This window comes from Anopheles gambiae, chromosome 3 (genome assembly GCF_943734735.2).
Source record: "Anopheles gambiae chromosome 3, idAnoGambNW_F1_1, whole genome shotgun sequence".
In the NCBI taxonomy this organism is placed as follows: Eukaryota; Metazoa; Arthropoda; class Insecta; order Diptera; family Culicidae; genus Anopheles; species Anopheles gambiae.
Window position 1 is genome coordinate 8,687,396 of NC_064602.1, and position 25,298 is coordinate 8,712,693.

At 46.8% G+C, this 25,298-nt stretch overlaps 6 protein-coding genes across 10 annotated transcripts in view; 3 read left to right on the forward strand and 3 right to left on the reverse strand.

Moving 5' to 3' along the window:
* The first annotated feature begins 2,007 nt into the window (after positions 1 to 2,007).
* On the forward strand, positions 2,008 to 4,853 carry LOC3291696 (uncharacterized). The gene is made up of 2 exons (XM_555163.5): positions 2,008 to 4,159; positions 4,245 to 4,853. Exons 1-2 carry the CDS (start codon positions 3,522 to 3,524, stop codon positions 4,732 to 4,734), a joined length of 1,128 nt encoding a protein of 375 aa, XP_555163.4. The 5' UTR covers positions 2,008 to 3,521; the 3' UTR covers positions 4,735 to 4,853.
* LOC1277684 (elongator complex protein 3) lies at positions 4,842 to 6,771 on the reverse strand. The gene is made up of 3 exons (XM_317165.5): positions 6,650 to 6,771; positions 6,345 to 6,586; positions 4,842 to 6,276 (listed from the first exon to the last, which is right to left on the reverse strand). The coding sequence occupies exons 1-3, from the start codon at positions 6,669 to 6,671 to the stop codon at positions 4,894 to 4,896; spliced, it is 1,647 nt and encodes a 548-aa protein (XP_317165.5). The 5' UTR covers positions 6,672 to 6,771; the 3' UTR covers positions 4,842 to 4,893.
* Positions 6,772 to 6,897: 126 nt separating this feature from the next.
* LOC1277683 (thyrostimulin alpha-2 subunit) lies at positions 6,898 to 7,906 on the reverse strand. Its single transcript, XM_317164.5, has 2 exons — positions 7,520 to 7,906; positions 6,898 to 7,438 (listed from the first exon to the last, which is right to left on the reverse strand). Exons 1-2 carry the CDS (start codon positions 7,611 to 7,613, stop codon positions 7,167 to 7,169), a joined length of 366 nt encoding a protein of 121 aa, XP_317164.4. The 5' UTR covers positions 7,614 to 7,906; the 3' UTR covers positions 6,898 to 7,166.
* Positions 7,907 to 9,205: 1,299 nt separating this feature from the next.
* On the forward strand, positions 9,206 to 10,317 carry LOC3291695 (thyrostimulin beta-5 subunit). Its single transcript, XM_555160.4, has 2 exons — positions 9,206 to 9,882; positions 9,969 to 10,317. Exons 1-2 carry the CDS (start codon positions 9,478 to 9,480, stop codon positions 10,077 to 10,079), a joined length of 516 nt encoding a protein of 171 aa, XP_555160.3. The 5' UTR covers positions 9,206 to 9,477; the 3' UTR covers positions 10,080 to 10,317.
* Positions 10,318 to 10,395: 78 nt separating this feature from the next.
* On the reverse strand, positions 10,396 to 15,043 carry LOC1277682 (serine/arginine-rich splicing factor 7). 2 transcript variants are annotated; one of them, XM_061656264.1, is made up of 3 exons: positions 14,715 to 15,043; positions 14,068 to 14,471; positions 10,396 to 12,070 (listed from the first exon to the last, which is right to left on the reverse strand). In XM_061656264.1, the coding sequence occupies exons 1-3, from the start codon at positions 14,715 to 14,717 to the stop codon at positions 11,782 to 11,784; spliced, it is 696 nt and encodes a 231-aa protein (XP_061512248.1). In that variant the 5' UTR covers positions 14,718 to 15,043; the 3' UTR covers positions 10,396 to 11,781. The 2 variants fall into 2 exon arrangements, with proteins under 2 accessions (XP_061512248.1, XP_317163.4); XM_317163.5 differs by lacking the exon at positions 14,715 to 15,043 and having other exon boundaries at positions 14,068 to 14,593.
* An 815-nt stretch (positions 15,044 to 15,858) lies between these two features.
* The window catches only part of LOC1277681 (cGMP-dependent 3',5'-cyclic phosphodiesterase), a 43,353-nt gene continuing 33,913 nt past the window's right edge, over positions 15,859 to 25,298 (forward strand). The window contains exons 1-3 of one of the 4 annotated variants that reach the window (XM_061656240.1): positions 15,859 to 16,236; positions 16,661 to 17,747; positions 19,717 to 19,833. In XM_061656240.1, coding sequence (XP_061512224.1) covers positions 17,424 to 17,747; positions 19,717 to 19,833 — 441 coding nt within the window. In that variant the 5' untranslated portion in view covers positions 15,859 to 16,236; positions 16,661 to 17,423. Of the gene's footprint in view, positions 16,237 to 16,545; positions 17,748 to 19,716; positions 19,834 to 25,298 lie in introns of all 4 variants that reach the window. The other 3 variants (XM_061656241.1, XM_061656243.1, XM_061656242.1) reach the window with 3 other exon arrangements.

Below are 25,298 nucleotides of genomic sequence, written 5' to 3' on the forward strand. Positions count from 1 at the left end.
ACGATTTAGTAGACTAAGGAGCAGAACGTTTAGCTTAATACACCCAATCGTTAAAAGGCTTCGTTTTTTTTTCGTTCAGCATACAACTGCAAACAGTGCTCCATACCACGCAAAGCACGGACACTGCAACCCATTACTCGACATTGTTACTTGTGTGTATGAAGCTTACGTGAATAGAGCATGCGGAATGCGGAAAGCAAACCATTGATAGACAAGCAAGTAGACGTTCAGCAACTCCCCGGTACAATCAATAGGCCGAAATCCACACAGCTCCTATGTACGAAGGCTTGAATCGTTATTGAGTAGGATGATAAAGCGACTAATTGTAACAAACGTGACACACGACACACCCCAAACAAAACACTCCAAACAGACAGCATCGTCTTTGTGGGCGTATGCGCTCGCCTGCTTGCCGGTTTGGCATCCCAAACCAACACTACTAATTGTTTAGCCGTTGAACACATTCAAATTTTGCAAAACCAACAAATAAAGCCGGATGTTATTGTAGTACGTTAATTAGCAGTTGTGTAATCGTATGCATGGGGATTGGAAGTGCGCAACGCCATCCCAATGAGACAAACCAAAACAAAAAAAAAAACCCCTACTAACACCTTGCATTAAGGTGCGCAGTTCAAAAATGGAAACCTAATTGAAGTTATTATTAAGTAGTGCTAAATAATTGCCACCCCGTAAACGTGCGAACACGAAAACTCCGGGCGGACTGTGGGCGCAGCATCTATTCAACCAAATCATAATAATAATTTTAGGATTGTATGTTGTAGCACGCGATGGTGGGAAACGGAAAACGGAAAACAATCAAACAACCAGCCGAGAAGAAGGCATGCAAAAACATCAACTAGCACAAACAAAAAAAAAACAATGAAAGAATCGAAAAGAGCATATAGTTCGTACGGAAACATAAATATAACAAATAATACCGATATTGAGTATGATAATCTTAGGAAAGTTTAGAATATTCCGAAAGCAGAGAAAACAAAACACACAGAAAAAAAAGAAAACATCCACGTTGTTTAACTTAATAATTAGTGCTGTATAAATTGTATAAAAAATGGCGAGAAAAAGGAAATAAAAAAACAACCACAAACCCACTTTAAGTTTCAAACTAGCGTTAGAGAAAAGCGTGAAGCGGAACAACAGAACGGGAAGAGGCCAATAAGTAACGAATGTTGCGATTGCAAGTCGCAAAAAAAGATGCATAAACTGAGGAATGACGGTATATAGAACGCGTAAATCATTAAATTGGCATGTGGTGGCAGGCGGTACAGAGAAGTGTGTTACGAATTGATATGTGAAAAATAAAACGCCCAATGATGATGAAATGAAATGGTGTATTTTTTTTTTTATAATGTATGACTTATCTGGTTCGTCGTTTCGCAGCTCACCGTATCACGCGACCATACACGTTGACGTGACCATGATTTTGTTGCTCGCGTCCCTATTAAAATGCATCAAAAGGTCAAACAAATTATTCAATTTGAACAATCGCAGATGCAAATATTGCCATTGTGACTTATCAATGTGTTATGAAATAACAAACAATTGATGAAATAGAATCATTCGGCCTTGTGTAAAAGAGGCGAATGTAGCCAGCAGGCTATAAAAAATTGCAATCTCCAAAAGATTGAAGACCTCGGACATCAGAATGCATGTTATCTTTTTTGTTCTATTTTTATAGAGTTTGGGCTGATTTGGTTTATTCGTCTCTCCATTGCAATAGATGCTTGAGTGCTTTCTATCTCCATAAAAAATCCAAATAACTCATTCTATCAATATCATGATTGATTATTCTACATTTCATTTTACGAAGTTTTTGTTTAATATTTTTTTCTTTACCATTGCTTAGTTGTTTCTCTTAACGATTAAAAAAAGAAACAACAGAGCGATTGGTTATCAGCCTGTGGCAAGACAGTTGGTAGAGCAAAAAGTAATGATAATGTTGTAGATCCCTGCTATTCTTAAAAATTCAGTTCAAATTTCAAACACGAAGCACCATTGGTTCAGTGTGTGTTGCACAGCCGACCAAGCAAGAGGTTCCTAGCAGAGCGTCCGGCGCTGCCGGAGCGCATCTCGCGTTTTAGTTTTAACTTCTAGTGGTTTTAAATATTTTCCGTACATTTAATGTGCAACGCTTAAGTACCCGTAGTTATAAGTGTTAGCTGGTTACATTAAAAAACCAGCCCCCGCAAGGATTGTAATCTCGGATGGACGGAGCCTTTTATCCTTAGGACTGACTATCCAGCAAATGCTAAACTAATCAGTCATAAATAACCCAACCGCAAACAGGCCTTTACGACTGGCATTTTATTCGACTGTGTCTGCAGTGTGGTGTGAATACAAACTTATCGTCCGACTCAGCTGATTGATGTTATCAGTAGCTCCAAACAGCTTCTGTTCAATTCGTGATGTTGCTCTTTCGCGTAACCTTTCTGGATCAGCTTATTCTGCAGATATTCCAGCTTGGTTGCTAACATTTCATATACAAACCCCGAGAACGAAAACATTGAAAACAACACCAACGCTAACAACATGATCACAGCATTAAATTAAGCAAACGACTTGTATAGCATAATGGTGGTTTAGAAAGAAGAGGTTTGCCTTATGGTTTAGAGGAATCGCAAAGAAAACATTGGACTAAGCTAATTGATGACTACAGTAATTCCAGACAGCTTCTGGTCAAGGGATTCGCGATCTTGCTCTTTTGCGTAACTTATCTCGATCAGCTTATTCCGGAGATATTCCAGCTTGGTTGCTAACATTTCATATGCAAACCCCGAGAACGAAAACATTGAAAACAACGCAAACATTAAGAGCACGACCACTTTTAAAATGTTCATCGTGTACAAGCACCAAACGCTTCATACAAGAAGCATTAAATTACGCAAACAGCTTATATAGCTTTGTTGTATAGTGGCCGTATGGTGTAGAGGCTTTTCAAAGAAGACTTTGGAAAAAGTGCTTATCAGCATTGCATTGCGGGTCGAGAACATACGAGTGCCTTTTTACAGTAGACATGTTGGCGTTCTCACAACTGCCCGAGAAGCATTCTTATCATTAAAGTTCGACCGACTGATTAACACGGAAAAATAAATTCTCGTACGTTGCTCGGAGATTTGCCAACGAGATGTGGAACTTATAAAAACCACAACTCTTCTGTGGAAAACATGAAACGCACCTCATGGATCTGAACAGTACTTGTTTCAGAAACAGTCCTACATTTAGGCTAGTTACATGTGGGTAAGTAGTTTTTGAATTTTATACACTATTTTAATGTTTTTCATAATAAAAAATCAATCTTCATTTACTTGCGAAACCTTCATTTAAAAACGGAAACAAATTCAAACCACCTTTTCAAACTCACTTTTCGAGTACTTTCTACACTGTAAATTCTATCTCATCCTTTCTTTCGAGCAGCTCCGGTTCGAGCAGCTGTCTTTTTTTGGCAGCTGGGCAAAACAGAGTCGCCCTTTTGTGCGGCAAAACCAGTTGCCCAGAAACACAAAATGAACCAGTCCTCCCCGCTCGAACAAATTCGCATCCAGAAACGGTACGAGCTAAAATGGGGCCAAAAGACGCACCGCAAAAAGGAGCTCGACCGCAACCGGGCCGGTTTGGGCGAGCTGGAACACTCGATCGGTGTGATCGAGCACATTACGGAGCAGGAAATCAAGGGACTGGCGGGTCGTATCAAGCGCCGAAAGCGCTGCGATCCGTTGGACCTGGTGCGGCTTAGCTACGGGTTCCAGCAGAGCCGGGAAAACATTGCCCACTTTATCCGCACCACCGGTGCGATCAACGTGATAGTGAAGGAGCTGACCGGGCACGACTACAACCTGCAACTGCTGGCGGCCGAGTGTCTGTGCAATCTGTCGCTCGGGGACGATGTGTGCTGCGAAAAGATAGCCAACTTTGCCGGCACCTACCTGATAGCGCTGGCGGAAAATCCCAACTGTCGGCCATTGCAGGAGACGTGCTTTTGGACGCTGCAAAACATCGTCGGCTCGAGCCCGAAAGGAAGCAAGCTGCTGTTCTCGCAGGGGCTGGTGGTGGTGCTGGTCCGATTGCTGTCGTCGGTGACCGAGCAGGAAGCGGCGGATGATATTATTTTAACGTTAGAATTAGCACTCAACTACGAGCAGGAGTAAGTATGCTGGTATGGTACATACCTGAGCAATTCGCATTTTTGCTTGTGTGTTCTAATCCATCTTTTTCGCTTTTCCGCACAGTATTGAACCTGCAACACTCACACAAATCGTGCAATGCTTCGTCGGACGGCAGCTGCATCCAAGCAGTCTCCGATTGCTGTACAAATGTTACGGTCTGTCCAGCACGGCGCTGGCCTGTGATGACTCGTCGTCGTCGATTATTCGGCAATGTCTGGACTTTCTCTTCAGCGTACACGACCTTCATCTTCCAACACACGCGGCCTCTATTCTACTCTCGATACGTATTCTAGCTTACCAGGCTTCTGCCGGCACACGGCAGGTGGAAGAAATCCTTCGCTATCAGCTGCAAAAGAGCGTGCTAAAGCTTTCACTGCTCTTCAACGACTGTGCCAAGGAGGAGATGCTTCCCGTGTGCAAGGAATTCCTGTGGCTGCTGGGACAGCTCCATAGCAACGGAGGTGCTTGTGCGACCACGGCGGAACTGTTGCAAGCGTATCTCGTCTATGACAACTTCGTAGAAGCAATTTGCGTCCCAAAAGCGTTGCTTTGAACGACCCCTTGGGAAACGAATCGTTTCCCCATTCTGTTGTGTAGAAATTAATTATGAACTATTGAACTATTGAACTGTTGAACTGTGAAATTAAACACGTATGAAAATGTTAATTGAAACACTTTATTTGTGTCCTGAATTCATTTCGGAATTGTTGTCTTACAACATCTTAGACATGTACGGTCCATCGAGCTCGTATCCAATCTTGCGATAGTAATTCCTCGTTCCAACGCCCGATATAACCGCCAGCTTCTTACTGCCGTGCTCCTCCCGCGCGATACGTTCCGCTTCCTCCATCAGCAGCATGCCGAAGCCTTGATGCTGGAATTTTGTCGGATCACGTGCATTCACCGGCACCACCGACCCGTACACGTGCAGCTCCCGCACAATCGAACAGCTATCGACCAGCTCCGGGCGGAACGTGTCCGGTGAGCATTTGCGCAACCGCAGCAGTCCCACCAGAATGTCCTGCTTCGGGTCTTCGTACGATAGGAACGTTTCCCACCCTCCGTTCGCCACGTAGTCCCGCCGAATCAGCTCAACCTGATCCGGTCGGACCTTGTTGTGTATTTCCTGGATGCCTACTTCGCGCGTCCTCACGTCTCGACAGTCCGTGCCGAGATCCTTCATGCGCGCCAGGGCCAGCTCGCGCAAATTCCCATGCTCAACGCCCGACGTAACGAGCGGCATCGGGATGTCACGCTGCACACGGTACACCCGGGTCCACGGTGGCACCAGGGCCAATATTTTCGCCACCAAATCGACCAGCGTCGACGGTGGGTAGCTTTTGTACCGTCCCGTTTTCCACAGCTCGTAAAGGCCCGTGCCGCGGATTACCAGCGTGGGATAGATTTTCAGCCCATCCGCGCGGAAGTCGGGGTTTTCGAAAAACTCAATAAACTGCTCAATATCCCGCTCGATGTCCACGTTCGGCAGGTCGGGCATCATGTGTGAAACCACCTTGAAGCCGGCGTCCTTCGACATCTGGAAACTTTCGCACGTGGCCTTCACCGTGTGACCGCGGTTGGTGTCCCGCGCCACATCCTCGTACACCGACTGCACGCCAATCTCGAGCCGGGTGCACCCGTACGACAGCAAATCGGACAGATGCCGCTTGAGACAGTAATCCGGTCGCGTTTCGATCGTGATGCCAATGCACTTGGTGTGCGATTTTTCCGAATACTTGACCGCTTCCGCCACACTCGAGCTGGTATGGCCGGACAGTGCGTCGTGCAGGTTGCGAATGAAGAAATCGCGATAGTCCTCCGGCAGGCACATGAACGTCCCTCCCATCACAATAAACTCCACCTTGTCGACCGAGTGGCCCAGCTGCTTCAGCTGCTCCACCCGGTGCCGGGTCTGCAGGAACGGGTGGTAGCGTGCCCGAATCGCCCGCATCGAGGTCGGTTCGTACCCGGTGTAGCTTTGCGTCGAGTACTCGAAATCACTGTCCGGACCGCCCGGACAATACACGCAAATGTTGCCCGTCATGTTGATGTGCGGACAGCGGTGTGGTTTGCACATAACGGCAACAACTGCAATCTGAGGGTACAAGGCAAGAAATCGTGTGAGAAGCGGCCATTGGAGCGACATACCACAGCTCCCCTTACACCACTCGCCGTCCGGATCGGTTTCGCGCGTAGCTTCGGCAAAAGAATGGATTTGGCCTCGTGCGGAACGGCCGCTATGATGTCGACCAGCCGCGGTGCCGACTCTAACCCATAGTTGGAAGAGATGCGCGTTTTCAGCCGGTTCAGATTCACGTCCTTGCCCTCGTGGTGCGCTTTCAGCAGCTCCTGGATGATTTCACCTACCACAATCAGCATCCGCTCATCTCGGCTCAACCCAACTCCTAAAATGGGGAAAGGATTATTACAGATTCTTTGTTTCTAGGAGTTCATAAACAATCTCTCACCCAAAGGCTTCTTTTTCGTCATTTTTAAAGTAAATTTAGTGCACAATATGCGGCAATCAGCCGAAAATAACACGCATTATTTTGTTATTGTGAAACTGACAGCTGAGAGAGCTGTCAATCCCTTTCTGTTGACGTTTCGAGCGAGGGTCAAAATTCAAACCGTTGAATTATTTCGAACAAAAACCGTTACTGTTATGGAAGTAAGCACCGTCGCCTTTTTTTTCGGACGAATCAATGATTACGCCAGGTTTTGTGATTAACTACAACTTTCTCATAGTTTCATTTTTATCCAGCGGTATGTATATGTATATAGCATCATGTAATATTGGTTTTGTACACTATCCAGTAGAGCACTAGTAGCAGCAGCTGTATGCGAAACCTTTCCCTTTGTCGGTTCCAAGCAAGTGGCTCAGAGGTAAATAAAACGCACGTGTGTCGCACGCGGGAACACGCACGCTGCTCACATGCTCACAACGAGCGAGCGCTTAGCGGTCCACCCGGACCGCTCCAGCCCTAATTAATCCTTTTTGCAATGGTAGCAGGAACAGTTGGTGGCCGATTTGAACGTCAGATTCCGGATGCCGTTGATGCACAGCACACGCACCCGCACGTCCTCCGTTTCCATGATGTTGCAGCACTGACCGACGGACGTCACCGGTTGCGGTGGTTTGTGCCCTACCAGTGCAAACGGTGCCGAGGGTACGGCGAACGATTCACAGAACCCGCGGCACGCATTGGTCGTGATGGTAAACTCGACACAATCCGGGATGCTTATCTTTCGCGTGTGTCCTGCAAATGGCGAAGCGTACGTGTACATTAACAGCTACTGCTAGTGCGCAACCAACACAACCCACCCAACAGCACACTCACCCACTTTATGGCATCCCGGTTTCTGCCAGGTTTCGCGCGCCTTCACCAGCATGAACGCACAGAACATAACCGACACGAAGCGAAGCCATGACATTTTCGTTTCCAAACTACCGAGTTCCGCAGCCACACAACAGACGGCGCTCTGTTGGATCACCACCACCGAGTTCTATCTGATGCGGAAAACGTACAGAATTATCCTTATAGTGACTAGCAGGCGGTAATGGGCCCGGCGGGCAAACTCTGTTGCTTTGGTGCGCTTGTTAGGAGCCCGTACTCATCCTTGTTACCCGGTGCTAACGGTAAGCAGACTGGCACGCCACTGATGGCCTCCGAAAGCGATGGCGCAACGTTTTATAGTCCTCCCCGAAGGGAAAGGATGAGCCTTGCCTGACTGACCATGCGCAACTTAAAGGGATTATAATGTCCCGAACCGCATCAGCTGAGAGTGGTAGGTAGGTAGTGCACAAAACTTCTGCGAATGAGTGTTCGAATCGGTAGGCTAAAAATAAACTGTAAGTAAATCCTGACGCAGTATCCTTAACAGTGGATAATATCCTTACAGATAAAGAAAGATATAACAAATCATTTGAATAATTAAAACAATTGCGCAAGTACACGAGGACACACTCTGGGGTGCATATATTAGACATTTTCATTTAGACACCTCATTTAACAAACTGATGGCAATGACATTGGCAGTTCTACGCCGCTTTGCTTATGAAAGTACAATTTTAGATGAACAATAAACCTTTTGATTGCTAAAAGTGGTTGAGAAAATCCAAAACAGATCAATAACGTTTAACAAAATCCACTAAAAATCATTCCACAACCCATGGAAAAAGTCCAAAAAATCGTAGAAATCGGCATGGAGCAACACAAAATTCAATCGTTAAAAACAACTACAATTTAAAAGGCCAACACACGTACGTGCAAGCATGACTCCGCCACTTTCTATCTATTATTTACCGACAGGAATTGATTCAATCACGGTCAAAGTTCAGCGCCTCGAGTCAACAATTCGGTCGCCTAAAAAACCATCTATTCCCCCCTGGGAGTGTAATATTTTGAAAGTGAATTGTTCAAATTCCGTTGGAGAGCTGATGGATCAATTCTCCCGTGGAATGACTGGTTATATTTTGTCATACATTTATCATCTGCTCATAAACTGAGGGTGTTGTCCACGTGCGCGTCGTAGTTGTCCGTCTTACAGCAACAGGCAGGACAACTTGCTTTTCTTTATCGCAATTTCAGCAATTGTTTTTCTTCCCCCAGTCAGTTTCGTAAAAATTTCAATAATTTCCCAATTCTCCTGCCGCACTTGACTGGTCGGCGGCAATCGGATTAGTGAGATTTGCATTCCTCTCTCTGGCACTTGAGTCAACGCGCGTTCGACCCGCGCACAAGTCATCATTTGCATCCCCCCGGCCAAGGGGCGAGAATCAGCTGTTTTCCCTTGAAGAGTCCTGGGCACTCGGTCACATGTGGATTTAATCCTCGATTGAAAGGATGGATGGTGGTTGGGCATCTTAATAAAGTGCACACACACACAGTCTACATCACCCACGCGGCATGCATGAGTGGTCACTTTGCTCAACTGGCAGGACAAACGCTTGTGCGCATGGTCCACCCGAAAGGAAAGGAGATGGAAAGCGGCAACGTATCTCCGCGTTTGGGAATATAAAAACGGACTCCCTTTTCAAACCCAACTGTAGTGTCGCACCAAACGGCCCCCGTGCAGCAGGCGGATCTGATGGTAGTGATGTTGAATCTAAAAACCGTTGCTATCGCTTCCTAAATCTGGATTACATCGTTTCCCTCAACGACTAATCTCCCAATTTCCCCCTTCCCCCTCTTGGAACCGTTTTTGCACCGGAACCGCATCGCCCAGTGATACATGTGAGAAAGTGCGCGTGTGTGTGTTTGTTGTGGGTAATTTTCTGTTCTGCATTTTGTTGACGATGGCTGCTACCGGTGGAACGGTGCACGGTCGGCTGCTGCTGTCCGCGCTCTGCGTGATCCTCACGCTGGGAGGATCATCGTCCGAGCCGGATGGGGAGCTGGCGGCGGATCGTCCCAAGACGGCATATCTCGGCTGCCACAAGCGGCTGTTCACGTACCGCGTGTCCCAGACGGACAGCAAGGGCCGCGAGTGCTGGGATCACGTGAGCGTGCTGTCCTGCTGGGGTCGCTGTGATTCGAACGAAATCTCCGACTGGCGGTTTCCGTACAAGCGGTCCCACCATCCGGTGTGCGTGCACGCCGGCAGGACGAAAGCGGTAGCCCTGCTGCGCCACTGCCATCCGGATGCGGATCCGGCCGCGCGCCAGTACGAGTACATGGAGCCAAAGTCTTGCAACTGTCAGGTAGGGTGGGGAGGCGGTGGCTTGGCTGAAAGAAGTACAATTGTGTCTGTGTTAGTTCACTGTCATTTAACCTTCGTTTTGTGCAGACTTGCTCCAGCACGGATACCAGCTGTGAAGGGCCGAAGCAACTCAACACGGAAGCGGTGACGAAGATATTTCAAATCGACGAGGAAGATGCGGACCCAGAATATCCGTAGAAAGTCGGCTTTCGGAAGCTAAAACTAAACCAATTCCATCGTCCCCCATATTTGGTAGCCATTCAACGTGTGGAGAAGAAGAGCGGAGGGCCGTACACCAACCGATTTGCCAACGATCGAGAAGACGGCGTGTGTTCTGCATGATACTATGGAACTATACAGCAACACAAAACGGATACATGTAAACCAGTAGAGCCTAAAACGAATTAAATAAATGCGTTATTTTTGAACCGAATCACTGAAAGGAGCATTTTTGTTTTTCGTTCAAAACAAGCAGACTCGCGCGCGGGTCGATGTTCGAGACACTGTATCGATGTTTTTGTTTGTTTTAATTTATTCACATACACTCTTTGCTTAACACTTATCTAATCGCCACGAGACAAATGAGAGAAGTGAAGAAAAAAAAAGACACATACAATGTAATTATTACAAATCATAAAACAAAAGGAAAATACATCAACTGTCGTCACCGGTTGTACTGTTTGTTTGCTGCTGTGAGAATCAAGTTTGCTTGTAAGATTGGTGTGGTGTTAAGAGGTTTTGTATTTAAAAAGTATAATCATTCGGTGTCAGTTAAATGGCCTACACTCTCTGCTTACCCTTCTCCCTCCCTACCTCTCTCAAGTAGTATACTGGTTTGCGAAAATGGATGAAAAAAATTGTATGATTTACGCTTAAAAACAATAAAGGGCGACTGTTATGGGGGGAAAAAGGTGCTTGCTGCTTACGACACGCGCGTTCGGCTGCCACCACTTGAATCGTCCGTATGTATTATTGCTGCTAAGGTGTCACAAAAGGTTTACTCTGTCTCCCACACAGTGTGTCCGTCCCTCCTTTCTCCCCGGTATCTCTTTCTAGTACATAAAAATCTACAACTGTCGCGGTCTAGAGCTTGACGCGTATGTCCGAGAAAAATGAAAGCAAATGCAAAAAACCTTCCACACGCTACCTGTACCTAATTACTTGTATCTAAAGAGAATGTGTGTGTGTGTGTTTTAGCCCTTTTTGCCCACAAACACAAACACACACGCCAGTGTAATTATGCTCGTGTATCGATTAGTATGATGAAAGAGATATTCCTTCCTTTCAGGCGGTTGGAACACGCGGTTTGGTTCAAATATGGTTACACAAACACGCACACACACAGACACACCTACACGCCGTTTGTGGCCCTGTTTTACAATAGAAGGAGAGAGCAGGGGGGTTGTTTGTTTTGTATTACGGATGAAAAATTCTACTCCTCTCGTCCTGTGTTTTCTGCTGCTGCTGCTGCTTGTTACGACTTCTTTGCTCGGTGGTCTGAAAGTACGTACTAATTGCAATTCCTTCCAATTTCATCCTTTCCCTCTCTCTCTCTCATAATCTCTTCCTGACTGTCCTTTCGTCCTTGTGAGTATCATGTAAACATTTGGTCCGCATCTCAACCGCCACCCCAACCGCTGCTGCTGCTGCTGCACACGGGTAGACGATTAGACGTTTGTTGTTATGAAGGATACGGATGCTCTGCCTCCCCACTACTATTTCCCTGTTTATCTTTCCTTATCTCTTTTTCCCCGCTCGTGCTAGCAGCGTCCAGAGGCAAAAAAGGATCACCCCCCTACACCTGTTGATGTTATTTTGTTTGTTTGTTTGTTGGTTTTCTCTGTTGTTAAAGTCCTTAGCGTCCTACAGCACATGTCGTCCTCGTCCTCGTCATCATCATCTAGTGATCTCCGTTGCGGTGGCGGGAGCGCGATCGTGACACCGACCGGGACTGTGAGCGCGACAGCGAACGCCTGATCGAGCGAGACTTGCTGCGCGACGGGCTGCGCGATACGTTGCGCCGGGGCGTTTTGCTCACGTCGCGGCTCAGCGAGCGATTGTTGGCGGCAGCGCCCCGCTTCGGCGTTGCCTTCGACCGCGAGCGACGATCCCGAGAGCGGCTGCGGGAACGGCTGTAGCTACGCGAACGCGTACGCAGCTCGCGCGATCGCGACCGGGGGCTGCGCGATCTGTTTGTTGGCGGCGTGGTTTAGAGAGAAGGGAAGGACGAAAAATGGGAGGGGAAAAAATGATGAAATTAATAAATAGCACTGCTGTGTCAACAAACGGAACGCCGGGTGGTTTTGGCATTCATTTGCTGCAAAATGCGCCTAAATGGTGATGAATGTGGTGATGGTGGTGGTGATGGCGGCGACAAACCGAAATGTAAATTTCACTTAAATTAAAACGCGATGAATTATTAAACGGCGCGTTTTTTTCGGGGGAGTTTAGGTGTAAGACAGTTCCCTGGTTGTTTGTTTTTTTTAGCTTACACACAGTTGTAACATGCGATGACCAGAAACATTGTGTGAAGTGGTGATGATTGTTTAAAAAAGAATGTTTCAGGCTCGGTTTTGAAATCTATAGCGAGGCTTAGTTATACAGAAACGTTTACGGGTTCAGGAGGGAGATTTGGGGGGTCTATCACACGTCACGGCAGATTAGTTTCAACAGTACACTCTTTCTTCATTGAAACTCCCTTTTTTCCTTTGGAGTAACAAGTAGAATTGGACAGAGAGGGCAAGCCGAATGCCCGTTTTAGAAACGCTGACTCTTTCCGCGGCTTTTTTGTATCCATTTCGGGATAGTCTTCAAGCGAATGAAAGGGGCCGTCCGAATAGTTTCTCACGTTTAACCTTTTGGACGCAACCAACGAGGCTGTTGTTTCTGACTCCAATAAACGATCACTTTAGAAACATTTAAGGGGGGATTTTTGGAGCATTAACAACCAGCACATAAATACAGAACATAGAACAACTCCCTCCCTTCGTGGGAGCTCTTTACAGTTGCGATCGTACATGAGATATGCGCGATAACCCGGGAGAGAGGTGGGTTGGTGTAATAAAAAGGATGAAAATACGGTATACGGTTTTTTTTGAGGGTTTTGAAACGTGTTAAAAAATTGGAATGGCTTAACTAACGGAAACACTCACGCGATTCTCTTGCAGAAATTCAAGGAGATGTGCGCTCTAGAAGCTCTAGTTGTCTAGTAAACAGTGAAGTCGTAGTGGGCACAGCGTTTTTTTTTTTTCAAACCAGCAAAACCATTGCAGAGAAGATTTCGTTCGATCGCGCTGCCTTCGACGACGGACAGGCTCAAGACTTGTTCTATCTCTCGCTCTCTCTCTCTCTCTTTCGCTCTCCCCTTTCGTTTCTGATCACGGTGAGGAAAACACCCCGAACGAACCGATGTGCTCGGACCGCTCCGGTGTATGCATGCTGACCAAACCGACCATCTCTTCCGGGAAGCGGAACGGGGGCTGATCTTTGCTACTTTTTTTTTTGGTGACATTTGGCGCACAAAACTCAGTCGGCCTTTGCCTCGTGTGTGTCTTTGTTTGTATGTTTCTGCCCTCGATTTGCGATTTGCGTGAGACGAGTTTCATTTCAACCGATGCCTATCTTTCCGTCGTCGGCGCTAGTAGCTACTACGATGGATAGCAAGTCGCTTCGATGCGGAACGGTGCCTGCGGTGGCTTCGCTGTCGCTGTACCGGGTTCGACTACTGTTGAAAGGGGTGGAAGCGATAAGGATGGAATTGTTTTGTTTTCTTTTGTTTTTGTTTTTTTTTTTCTGAATGAGTTTAGTTTTTTTTCTGAAGAGGGTTTTTATAAAGGGGGGATTATCAGGATATGTTTAAGTATGAAGGACGCAATTAGGGGCGAGTTGTGGTGCGTTTTTTTGGTTTCGTTTCGGAATGTATATGAGGTAAGCGAAATAACAGGAAGCAACTGTAGTCGATTGTGTGTGTGTGTGTGTGCATGTGTGTGGATAAAAAACGGCGGTCGGCGAAAAATGGATGAAATGACGACACAGTGCGTGTTTGCAAATGTCGAAAAAGAAATCCCCTCTTTCCCTCCTGCGAGTAGAAAATCAAGCGACTGTGGCTCAAAATCTATTGACCCCTTTCCCCCCCACCCCCTCCATAGTTCGGTGCATATCATCTCCCTCCCCCATCGGTACCTACCTTTTGCGTCCCCTGCGCCCGGAACGTGCGCAATCGCGTGCAAAGTGGCCCCGGCCGCCACACTCGTAGCAGCGGTCGTCGGACTGGAACCGGCCACCCTTGCCGCCGCCGCGCGGTGGCCCACCACGACCACCACCGCCACCGCGGCCGCCCCGTCCCGTCGACAGCTCTACCCGGGCCCGGCGGCCGGAAATGGTGCGGCCGTCCAGCCCGCGCACCGCATCCTCCGCGTCGCGCGCATCCTCGAACTCGACGAACGCAAAGCCGGGCGGGTTGCGGGCGACCCACACGTTGCGCAGCGGCCCGTAGTACCCGAACGCTTCCTCGATGTCCTGCTTGCTGGCATTGTTACCTAACTCACCGACGTAAACCTTGGCGTCGTGCGGGTAGCGAGACATCTTTGACTGCTCGTTGACGGCACGGTGCGATGGTGTCCGTACGGACCGGGGCGCGCGTGTATTGTACGTTGTGGTGCGGGTATGGAGAATTGGATGGCAAGAGAATAGTCAGCAAACAGCACTGTTTACTACAAAACTACAATTAATCACACGGAAATAATGTGGGCTCTGCACAGGCAGCTGTCTCCGCTTTTGGAAAACGGTAATGGAAAAGAGAGAGGAAGAAAAAAAGCGTGTAACACAACATACCATACTTTGCTGAGCCAAGCGACCAATAATCTGGTATCACCGCGGGCCGACGACGCTACCGCTTCCCTCGCCGAAAAAAACCCCTCAAGCGCAGACCGAAATCGGAGGGGCCGATTTTCGCTACAAGATGTCTGCTGATGGGCTACTTCCGGGCGGCAAACCGATGGTCAGAGTGTTTTCTTGTGCGGTAAAGGTTAATCGGAAGCTGGCGGGCGGAAAATGTTGGCCAAATTCGCTTTTTTTCACACGCTCGACCGAAACGCGGCAAATGTCGTTGTTCTATCACACCAAACAAAAAAGATGTCTGCCTTGCCGCTACCCAAAGAGCAAGAAACGGGAAGAAAAATGGCACGACGATGCTGTCAGCTGGTTTCGCCCGCGGATTTGACAGCCCGGTTCGCCGCGAGTCGCCCGCGTGGTGAACGGCGCTGTGGTGAGTTCGTTTGAAATAGCCGTTACGTGATTTTCGAGTGAGGGATTCATTGTTTTGTGAAAGCAAAGAGTTATTTATCACAATTATGATATATTTGTACATCTAATAAATTAAAACATGAAAAATGGATCAGAATCATGTATGAAAATACCCTAAATTATCATAAATTTCCAAAAAGTATGATGAAATAAATTACTTTGATTTAAAAACTAATCCAATAAAATCGGTAGCTCTTCTACATGTGAAGTAACTTTATCTTTGCCCTCGAAAATACACATTTAAGTTATTACTTAATTTAGTGTTTCCTTTAAATCGTACTTATGCTACCCAAAATGTTCAAAAATATCTTTATGAGTTTCAACACATGAGACACACATTGCAACATTTCATTTCACCCATCACATCCTTGCGCACACACCAAAAAAAACCCCATGTGCCCTCGGATACATTCGCCCCCAAAATACGGCACGCCGTAAACACGTTTGCAAGATGAGAAACCGGTCTCGACAGCACGCAGTCCCCAACTGGAGAAGGCGGCAAAAGAGCATACCGAGAAAGAGAGAGCGAGAGAGAGCGAGAACGCGCACGCAAACTGCACGCGCGTTTGCATTGGTCCGCTCTTGTGCTCCTTCTCCCGCTCTCTTTCTCTCAGACGCACGACACACTTTATGCAACAACTTCCCCGAGATGTGATAAGAGAGCACGGAAAACCAAAACAAAGCTTCAGTCTCGCGAGTTTACTGTTTCCGTTCGGTTGGGTTTTTCGCTACGGTCGTACTGGTCGACCGGCCCCCGTAGGAACATGCTTGGGGCCCGCTGTACGGTGCGTCTCCATGCGTTCGAAAAGGATCTCACCGTTTGCCGTATCAACTGCGACCGTGACCGTGAATGAGTTTTAGTTTTGGTTCATCTGCTTAACTGCCACGTGTAGTAGTTTTATGTGCGACGGTGGGTAGGCCGAAGGCAGGAATCCTTACCGGTGTAGTTGAAGGCGCAGAAAAGACAACACACAGAGAGAAGAAATCAAATCAAAACAAGTGCGTACGAAAGCTAGCCCAAAAGCAAAGCGCGACTTGACGAAGGAAAAAAGTAAGAAAAGCAAAAACTGTTCTCTGTCTGTGGTGCCAGTAGACGCAGTCAGCAAGCAAGTAATTTATCACATTACTTGTGCTCAGTTTATTTATTTGTCTCGTGCGTGTGATTCCTTTTTGGCGGTTGCTTTTTGGCTGCCCCATGCCGTTCACGGTTACCTAAATTGATCGAACACCGATCAATTATCGGCTCGTGGTGGTTTATTTGGTGCAAACAGTTCGAAAACAAAACAAAAACAGCGTGCTTGCGGTTCATAGTAACCGAATAACGGTTTTTTTCTTTCTCTCGCCCTGCAAACGATCATAGTAATCGGGCTTTTCGCCCAAACGTGTTTTGCGCGCGCTTTCATATGTCACTCCTGTCACATGGTGTGTTCGTTGCACGTATATAAGCAAAACAAATTGTTATCATTTTCCTCCAGCTACGCAAAAAAACGTATCAACTCTAACCTATCCCAACGCACATCCTGCTAGTGAAAGAAAAGTGAACGAAAAGTGAGTGTGTGTGTGTGTGTGCGAAAAAAAAATCCTGTTACCACAATTTTGGCACACAGATTGCAATCAAATTTCGTGCGTCCCTGCAGCGACACGAGGGCTGGGGCGGTGTAATTTAATTACCCCGTCTTCTTCTTCTTCTTTTTTTATTGAACCCCTTTTTGCCCCGCTGAGAGAGGTGTTACTTACGAGCAATACTAGGCACTTATCGGCCACATTTTATCACTCGGTGTTATCTCGTGCTGTGTATTTGTGTATTTGCGGTTGGTGCCGGTTGCCTGCAGTTTTTTTTGTTACTTCTCGTATTGTTTGTGAACCGATATTTATTCCACGAGGTTGTCGTTGTGTTGTTGATAGTGTGAAACGCTGTGTAGGTTCGGTCGTGCGGGACGGCAAGATCGTGATCGTGCGCCAGTGGCCGTTGGGCGAGCGGGACACCGCAACCGCAACCAACAGTGAATGATAAACTCACAAAGTCACGTTAAATAGCTGCCCAAACGCGGGTTGTATTTGTGTTACGGAAACAGAGGGGGCACGGGCACGGGTGGGTAGTAAGTGGTGATAAAATAATAGGCGCAACAGTAGCGCACCCGCGGAGTGATACTACCAAAAGATAGGTGCAGATCGTGGGCACGCGTGTGTAACGCAGAGAAAATATAAGTTAATATACAAACAACAAGCGAAAAAAGAATGTCGTACAACGCAGATGATTGTCCCGATAGCGATACGGTGGTGGGAGGAGGCGGAGGAGGAGGAGGAGGAGGTGGCAGTGGCGGTGGCGGCACGACCGAATCAAATTGCGCGACACCGACCTCGCCGGGGATGACGCGGCAGGACGCGGTCGTGGTGCACGGTGACGGTGGGTCCATCGATGGGGGCGATCCGGCCCCGACCGCCGGCCCACCGTCGATGGCCGGCTACGAACCATGCGATCCGCTAATTATCTTGAATCTATTTCAATCCCTTTCCGCCACCACCAACTCGCTGGAGCTGCAGATGAAAATCAATCTTCACGTAAGTTACGGGTCTGGGGGAGCTTTGGTTGCGGGAGGGAGCGTGTGTTTTTTTACATGTTTGTGTAGCGTTTTTGTTGTTGTTGTAGTAATATTTTTCCTCGCCACGCATGAAAGTGACCATCAGCATCCTCGGGGTGGCCAAGCGCTCACCCATCAATCGGTTGATTGTGCGTTCGGCTCGGAATGGGCGATTGAATTTCACCCGCCCTTGGCAGCATCGGAGGGCGAAAAAAAGAGAGGAAGAACTAGTAAACTTAATTAACTCTTGGAGCAGATTCTGAAACCGAGCGTTGATTACATGGGCGATACGATAGCGAGGTTGTCTGGCTACTGGCCCGGGTCTGTACGGCACGATGAATGGGTTTATCAAAAGGGAAGTTGTGCAGAGGCTTTCATTTGGATGATGTACATTTTTGTTTATTTGTTAAACAGTTGAGCGTCAAATGAGGGTAATTCTTTCTCCGGAATGAAGTTTTTTTGTAAAGATGTGCAAATTAAATGCCAACATAGGGCAAAGAGAACATAAATAACTATCAAACATTTCAAGGGTAACGGATTTCGGCTTTTTATATGCTGATGCTCTACATCCGACAAGCTTCTCTCCAAGGGTCATTGGTTATATTGGTCCAGATTGTCTGCGCTGCATATTATGAAGCAACATTAATAAGACATTTACCCCTCCGAACCTGGTGGGTCGAGTGGTCTAACAGACAACACGACGGATCTAACAAGAACGGAAGATGTTCATGACTTAATCAGACCACGATCATATAACGGACTCCAGACGTTTTCCAGACTAATATCACTTAACTGTTTAATCACTTATCACTTTATCTCATACAAATGGAGAAAATGTCCTTCTGAGTAACTCCATGATAAAGAGCTATTCTTCAAAGACCTCCGTTAATGTAAGGCTTTTTTCAGCAATTAGCACTTCCAAGAGCCTTTTAGTTTTAAACAATTATTATTTAATTAATTAGAAACGTTCGATTGGCCTCAAAAGAAGGTGATGTGACGTCAGTGAAGATTTGGAGAAGTGATAAAAAAAAATTAAATTACTTGACAGTCCTAAAACCTCCTCCAAAACACAGTAGCTTCCCTCATTCTTAAGCACCCGAACGATAATCATCACTTTGAACTTGAGCCTTGGCTTTGCAATTCAATCATAATCCACCCTTTCTACCATTCCTGCCCGCCGCCCACATCGTCGTCGTCACAAAAACGGTCGTAAAAACGTGTTTAGCAAAAACCCATCCGGCGTGGCCCACGTTTTACTGCTAATGGGTATGCCGGCGGAAGGGGCCTGCCGCTTATCGCACACTCTTCAGCGAGCCTTTCATCTGCGAGAAATAGCGCACAAATGACATCGTTAGTGTCACCACTTACGACATCGAAGTGAAAAGAAAAAGAAACTCCAATACAAACACGCACACACACACACAAGAAACGATCATCATTGCAGAGCATCTCGGGCGTTTGGGAGAGCCCGGGCGGTGTTCGAGAACTCTGGGAGGGCGCCAGCAATGCAATCTGCGTAAATTGCACGCACATTGGTGAACCAAGCTCAACGCATCAACATTATTACAGCAGTAGGCTGGGTGGTGGAGTATCGGGAGCACACACACGGAGTAAAGGTGCGCACATTAATCAGTTCGGAAGCACGGCCCCATCCAAGTATGCCAAGCACCGCTTGTGTGGGACATGTGTCGTTTAGTAATGGCACAAAAATCGTATGGGAAACGGCACATCATTACCCGAAGCGAATCGCTACTGGATGGAAACAATCAAGTTGAACAGTTGGTGTGCGTGTGTGTTTATCTTTGCAAACTCTCGGCATCATCAGTGAGAGGGAATCGTGCTTCATCAAAACGGTGGGATGAATGACAATGTTTATCTTGAACTGCCATTCTAATGCCATTGACTGATTTTTTTTCTTCTTCTTTTTGTTTCTTCTCTTCCCCAAACAGCTGAAGGCCCTCACGAGATCACCGTACGTCTTTCTGGTGCCGATCCTGCACTCCAGCGAAGAAGGTCTCATACAGGTCATTAACGATAACGTGCTCGAGAAGGAGATTCGCTTTTCCGTAAGTATCTGCCAAACCGCTTTCCCGATTTCGCTAGCGCCATTTAACGTATCTTGCTATAGAAGAAAGAGAAAGGTCGTTTGGACGCGAGCGTGCGCCTTTTTGCTGTCCTCTGTCGACCGTGGTTCAATTTTAAAGTGCTCCAAGTGACAAAAAACGATCCCGGATCGATCGTTTTTTGAAAGGGGTTTTTATCTTATTGTTGGCCCCATGATCCGTCTGCTGTGCAAATCGAGGCATCGGGTGCTGCTGCTGCGTATTCTTGTGATTCACCTTTCTCGCGCGCGCGCTGAGATTGACGTCGCAATTTACGTCACACACACGCCCGCGACAGCTTAGCACCGCTTAAAGACCCGATCGTTATCTCAAGCTGGCTACTGCCTTCGCGGTCGCCGAAGGTATCTGGATGGGCTGAGGTATGCTGCCGCGAGTTTTCTGGTTTACTGTACTACCTCCGCGCGCGCACTAGTAAATGTCAGCGAAGCGTGTGCTTCTGTGCCTGCCACCACTCCCATCTTCCCACTGGTGGTACGCTACCCCGCCTTTCCCGCACCGGGGGAATGGTTTTATGGGTGACCGACTCTCAATGATATTGTCATTAGATGGCGCAGATTTTGTATTTTGTCTGGTGTCTCCTACCCACTCTCCCTTCCTTCCCCTCGGTCCCGCACACACCCGCACGTGTCAGCTGATGTACCTTACACAGACGGTGGCGTTTCGACTGTCTGTCTATTATTCTCGTGTCAGACTGATGGTTGACAATGTGCCGGGGAAAGGAGATACAAATGAATAAAGGAACAGAATAGCGAGAGAGAGAGAGAGTGAGGTGAAAAATAACATTAGGCAGGAGAGACAGGCATAACAACAAGACAGTACATGTCACGGGAGGCTTGAACCTGGATAAGATTGATTGGTGAAGAAACGGTTGACATACGATTGGTGTGGAAACGACAATGCAGCAATGTGTCACGGAAGCGAAGGAGTCAAGACATAATTACGAAGCATTCTATGAGAGCAGTGGCTCATTTTGTATTTTGTTTCAATGAAAAATATAAAAAAACCATTTAAATTAGCTTTAATTAAGTCAGTTTTAGATCGGTTAGAATCAGCACCTTGGTGCCGTGACCAGGAGTAAACTTCTTAAAACAGCAGAATAACATCCTATTAGCAATATTTATCATAATTTTTATTCCTCAAAACTTCATTAATGATCCATTTTCTAGATTATCATTCACTAGTTCCAATTTCTGCCGATCCAGCTTAACCGTTACTCCCAAATGCGCGCTCGCTGGTGGCGAAACTTCTTCTCTGCCCATCTCATCACCGCGTATAATAAACGCAAATGTGATTTACCCACCCAGTGCCCAGTGCAATTTGTCCAATGCCAACACCACACCACCGCTCACAACTCCGTCGGACGTCGTACGTGTGTGTAGTGCAATTACTTTTCCAATCAATTCCTATTTGCTCGAATGAATTTCCTTCCGCATGTTGGTCGCGTGGCCTAGCGTGGCTAGAAGGCAGGCGGGCTGGAAGGCGGGTGTGAACAAATCGTTTTTGCTAAATGTGCAGCTATTTATTTTCGGAAGCGAACGTTGGTTTGCGTGTGTGTGTGTAGAGTTTTCTTTGCCTGCTACTGCTTTTCGGAGTGTTCTTTTTTTTCGGTGAAGTTTTCCCTTGATACGTAGCCTACTTTGATACGCTTCCGTTTGGCATATGACGTTTGTGCCATTGTAACATGGCAGTTGGTTTGTGGGCTTCACGGTACTGGCAGCATGGTTTTTGGCATACTGGCAACCGTGCCAAGCACCACAGGTGGGAAAATTGGCATGAAACGCGCGCGCACGTGTGTGTGTGTGTTTGTGGTTTATATGAATGCTGATGAGAGTTTAACCACATGAAAGTTAAATGGCATAGAATCTGGTATTTCATATTAATATTCATGATTTTAGGTTGTTTTTTCCTTGACTTAACATTTATCTTCATATAATTTATTAACAAAAACAAACCCAATGCATTTGTTGCCATAGAGTGACTTTATACTCGCTCCTCCACTTCAATGAACGGGCCCGGGGCAGAACTTCTAGCGCGCGCTGCATGATTTCCACCGGGAGCATGGCTTTATGATCCTCCATCAATGCCATTAAATAGCGCTTGATTTCCCAGCGTGCCAAACTGAACATGCTATTGCAATTACTGAATCACCATGCCCACCAATTGCTCCATCGTGCCAATGCCAGTCCAGCTCGATGCCAGTCGACTCTTTGGGCACTAATGCTGACGCTAATTCCTTTCGCCCGCAGGGGGGGGGGTCTCATTCGGCTAATTGCTGGGCAATAAGTTTCGGTTTTATTTGCCTTTCGCCGAGCGCATTCCGCGCTTTGATGGGCTTGGGTGTTAATCCAACGGGCCAATGTTGTGTTTTGTTGGTCGTGATCCGGACTCGCGGCACGAAATAATTCCCTCTCCTATTGCTGGGCATGTGCTTGGGCAAACAACAGCAGTGGAGAAGCGCGTAAGCTGTCGGAATGGTTCGGATAAGGATACATATTTCCTATCGATTGAAGGTTTTGGGTTGGGGAGCTTTGGGGAGGGGTTGGGTAGGAATTAAATGTATTTAAGATGAATTCCGCCGGCTCAATTGCGGTAGTGCTTGGGCACAAAGCCATTGCGCGTTTGTACAGAAATGGCGAAACAGTCTGTTTGAACAACTGGGGCGCGTTTGCATTTCTTTGCATGAAGCTCGTGGGTTATCGTGGGCTTCGTTCCTAAGGCAATGGATGCCTTCGGATGGAAGCTGATGAAATACGATGAGTTTGACCTATTTTCGAATGAAATGGTGGTCTGGGTTGAGGCTGGGTGGGGGCAGAGCAATTTACAAACACCATGGAAGGCTATTTGGGTCAAAAAGCGTGAAGAAACGAGCATTAATAGAGGAAACGTCTTATGCCGTTTGCCAATCTTTTAAACAAAATCAACATCAAGAATGTTCTTATTCAAAACAGTTGAGCAATTCCTTCCTTTTACAGAAAGAAAACACGCTCACAATTCGTTCAACTCAACCGTTTAATGTCACACTATATTCAAGATACGAACACACGTCGGCCGCATCCTCACACTGCGGTTCGTATGCGAGCCCAGCGAACGCGTACGGTTAACAAGCCTCAGGACGTAAAGGCCGTCTTGTTGCGCTCTTAAACCATGCTTGATTAATTAAGCAATACAGCTAAAAGCTACTTCTGCGCAGATTTTCCCTCTCAGTCCGTACGCTAAGCAGTGTGGTGGTAATATTATCTTTTCAAAATTGCTTCCACGGACGGGGTAGCGAATGGGCTTGCCGTACAAGCTAGTGCCGCTAGTTCGTATGTGTGTGTGTGTGTACGTATGTTTGTTAACATTTATCTTTTGTGCTACCTTACGTTTTCTTTCGGCGTTTTTATACCACCCAGCGAGCTAAACCCTAAACACAGCCGGCCCATTCGCCCAAGCTTATCGCACAAGAAAGACCTTCCGTTGGTGATAAAGATAAAACTCCCTTTTCTCTCACTTTGTGCGCGTGTGTTTATGTATGCTTGGTTTTTTCTCCCCCCTTTGTACACCCGGTAAGCTTTTATGCTCTTTGGCGCGCTTCTGCACCAGAATCATTCCATCATCGGTTGATGAGGCGGCAGCAGCAGCTCCAAGAGCAACCTCATTCGGCCCGTTGTGTGTTTTAATATCGCGCCTCATGGTGTAGTACGGGCTTATCCTTTACAGGACACGTCCAATGGGCGTGCAACGTAGTACCGTATTATCGTGTGTGTATGTGTGTGTGCTAAGCGATTTTCTTTACAATTTTTGTTTTCTGTGCCGGACAGAAGGGAAGAAACAGCGGATGGCAGCCCCGATGAGGATGGTAACCCTTTTCCCCAAACCAAGATATTGAGAGAATACACACACACTCACACACAGACTGTCTTAATGCCTGATTGCGACGTTTTTCTTTGCGGCCAAACGAGGAAGGAAGCAAAACTGGGGACTGCCAGCTCTTCTTGTGTGTTTGTGTGTGTATCGCATCGGTTCATCTGTTCATATCGCAATAAATAGCCCGTTCATTGACGTCAGCCGGAACCGTTGCAGAAGTTTCACCCGTCGTCGGCGCAAGAAATCGGCACGCAGAGGGTAAGGGAGAGGACACAGAAAAAACACAGACACACACACCCAAACAAAAGGTTAAACCAAAGCGCATAAAAAAGGGCGCATTGCAAAATCTGACGGTGGATTCGTTGGGGAGATTTTTTATTTTATTTAAAATGCCTTACCTTTTTTTGTATCTTCTTTTTTTTGGGAGGGAAGGAACTTTGATTTTCAACACGGATGTTGGGGCAACGTATGATGCTGAATTGGTTCGTAATGGCATACGTACGCTTCACCGGGTTTGTTTTTATTTCCATTCTAATCGCTTATCGAAACGAATAATCATCGTGTCGCTGCTCGCTCGTCGCTTTAACGGTCAGCGGGCAAATATAATTTGATGGGATGGCTGCCTTTTTTTACTGTTTTTGGTCCACAAAGTCGTTTCTCCAAGCACTTCCGCCATTAGACGTTTTTTTGGTGCTATTTGTTTCCTGCAGGTGCAAGTTTAGGAGCTTGCATGTTGCTTTTTTTATGTATATTGAAAGACTTTTGGACCGTCAAAATGATGATTTTGCTGTAGTTGCTTTGCTACTCACTCTTACCTTACCTCACACAGCTCGTGTTCGGTAAACGGAGCCGCCCGTCTGCTGATTTTGGAGGTTTAAGTACACCCGCGCGCGGTACTCGAAAGTCCATTAGATCATCTGCAAGTACTCACCGAACTTACCGAACTCACCGAGGACGAAGAATCTTGTCTCGGGCGGGGATGGTGCTGGAAGATGAAAAACTTGAACATGATGCAAATTTAATTGCACACAGCCACGGCGAAGAATTATTTTGGTCGACTTTTTTTGTTTTATTTTGTTTGTTGACTTTTTAGTCACAGTGAGCCCTATTTGTGTGTGTGTTTGTGGCCTCGGCGAACGTTTTCTGGGTGGGTGGCTTTTGAGTGCTTTTGATAAAATTATAATGCGAAGAGGAGAAGGAGGACGAATATTTTGTGTGATGAAAGCGGCGTGAGCGGAATTTTCCCCAAATATGTGATTAAGCAAGGTTCTGATTTTAATTACTGCAAAGGGACGGGGATGGGAATTGTTTTGGAGGGAAGCACCATAATTGCCTATGCCTATAGAAAGCTTTCCAATTCACTTAAAGCTTACGCGGTATTTATTATGCAGTGTTGTTTTCTATTTCAAGAGAGACAGAGAGAGCTCCATCTCAATCACCGATAATGAAGAACGCTCTTCAATGTGCAGCTGATACAGCGCCGCATCCTTTTTCTTTTTAAACACAAATCCCTTTTTTGTGCTTCAGCTTCCGGCCGGATTGACGAGCTCCCGATAAGGGAG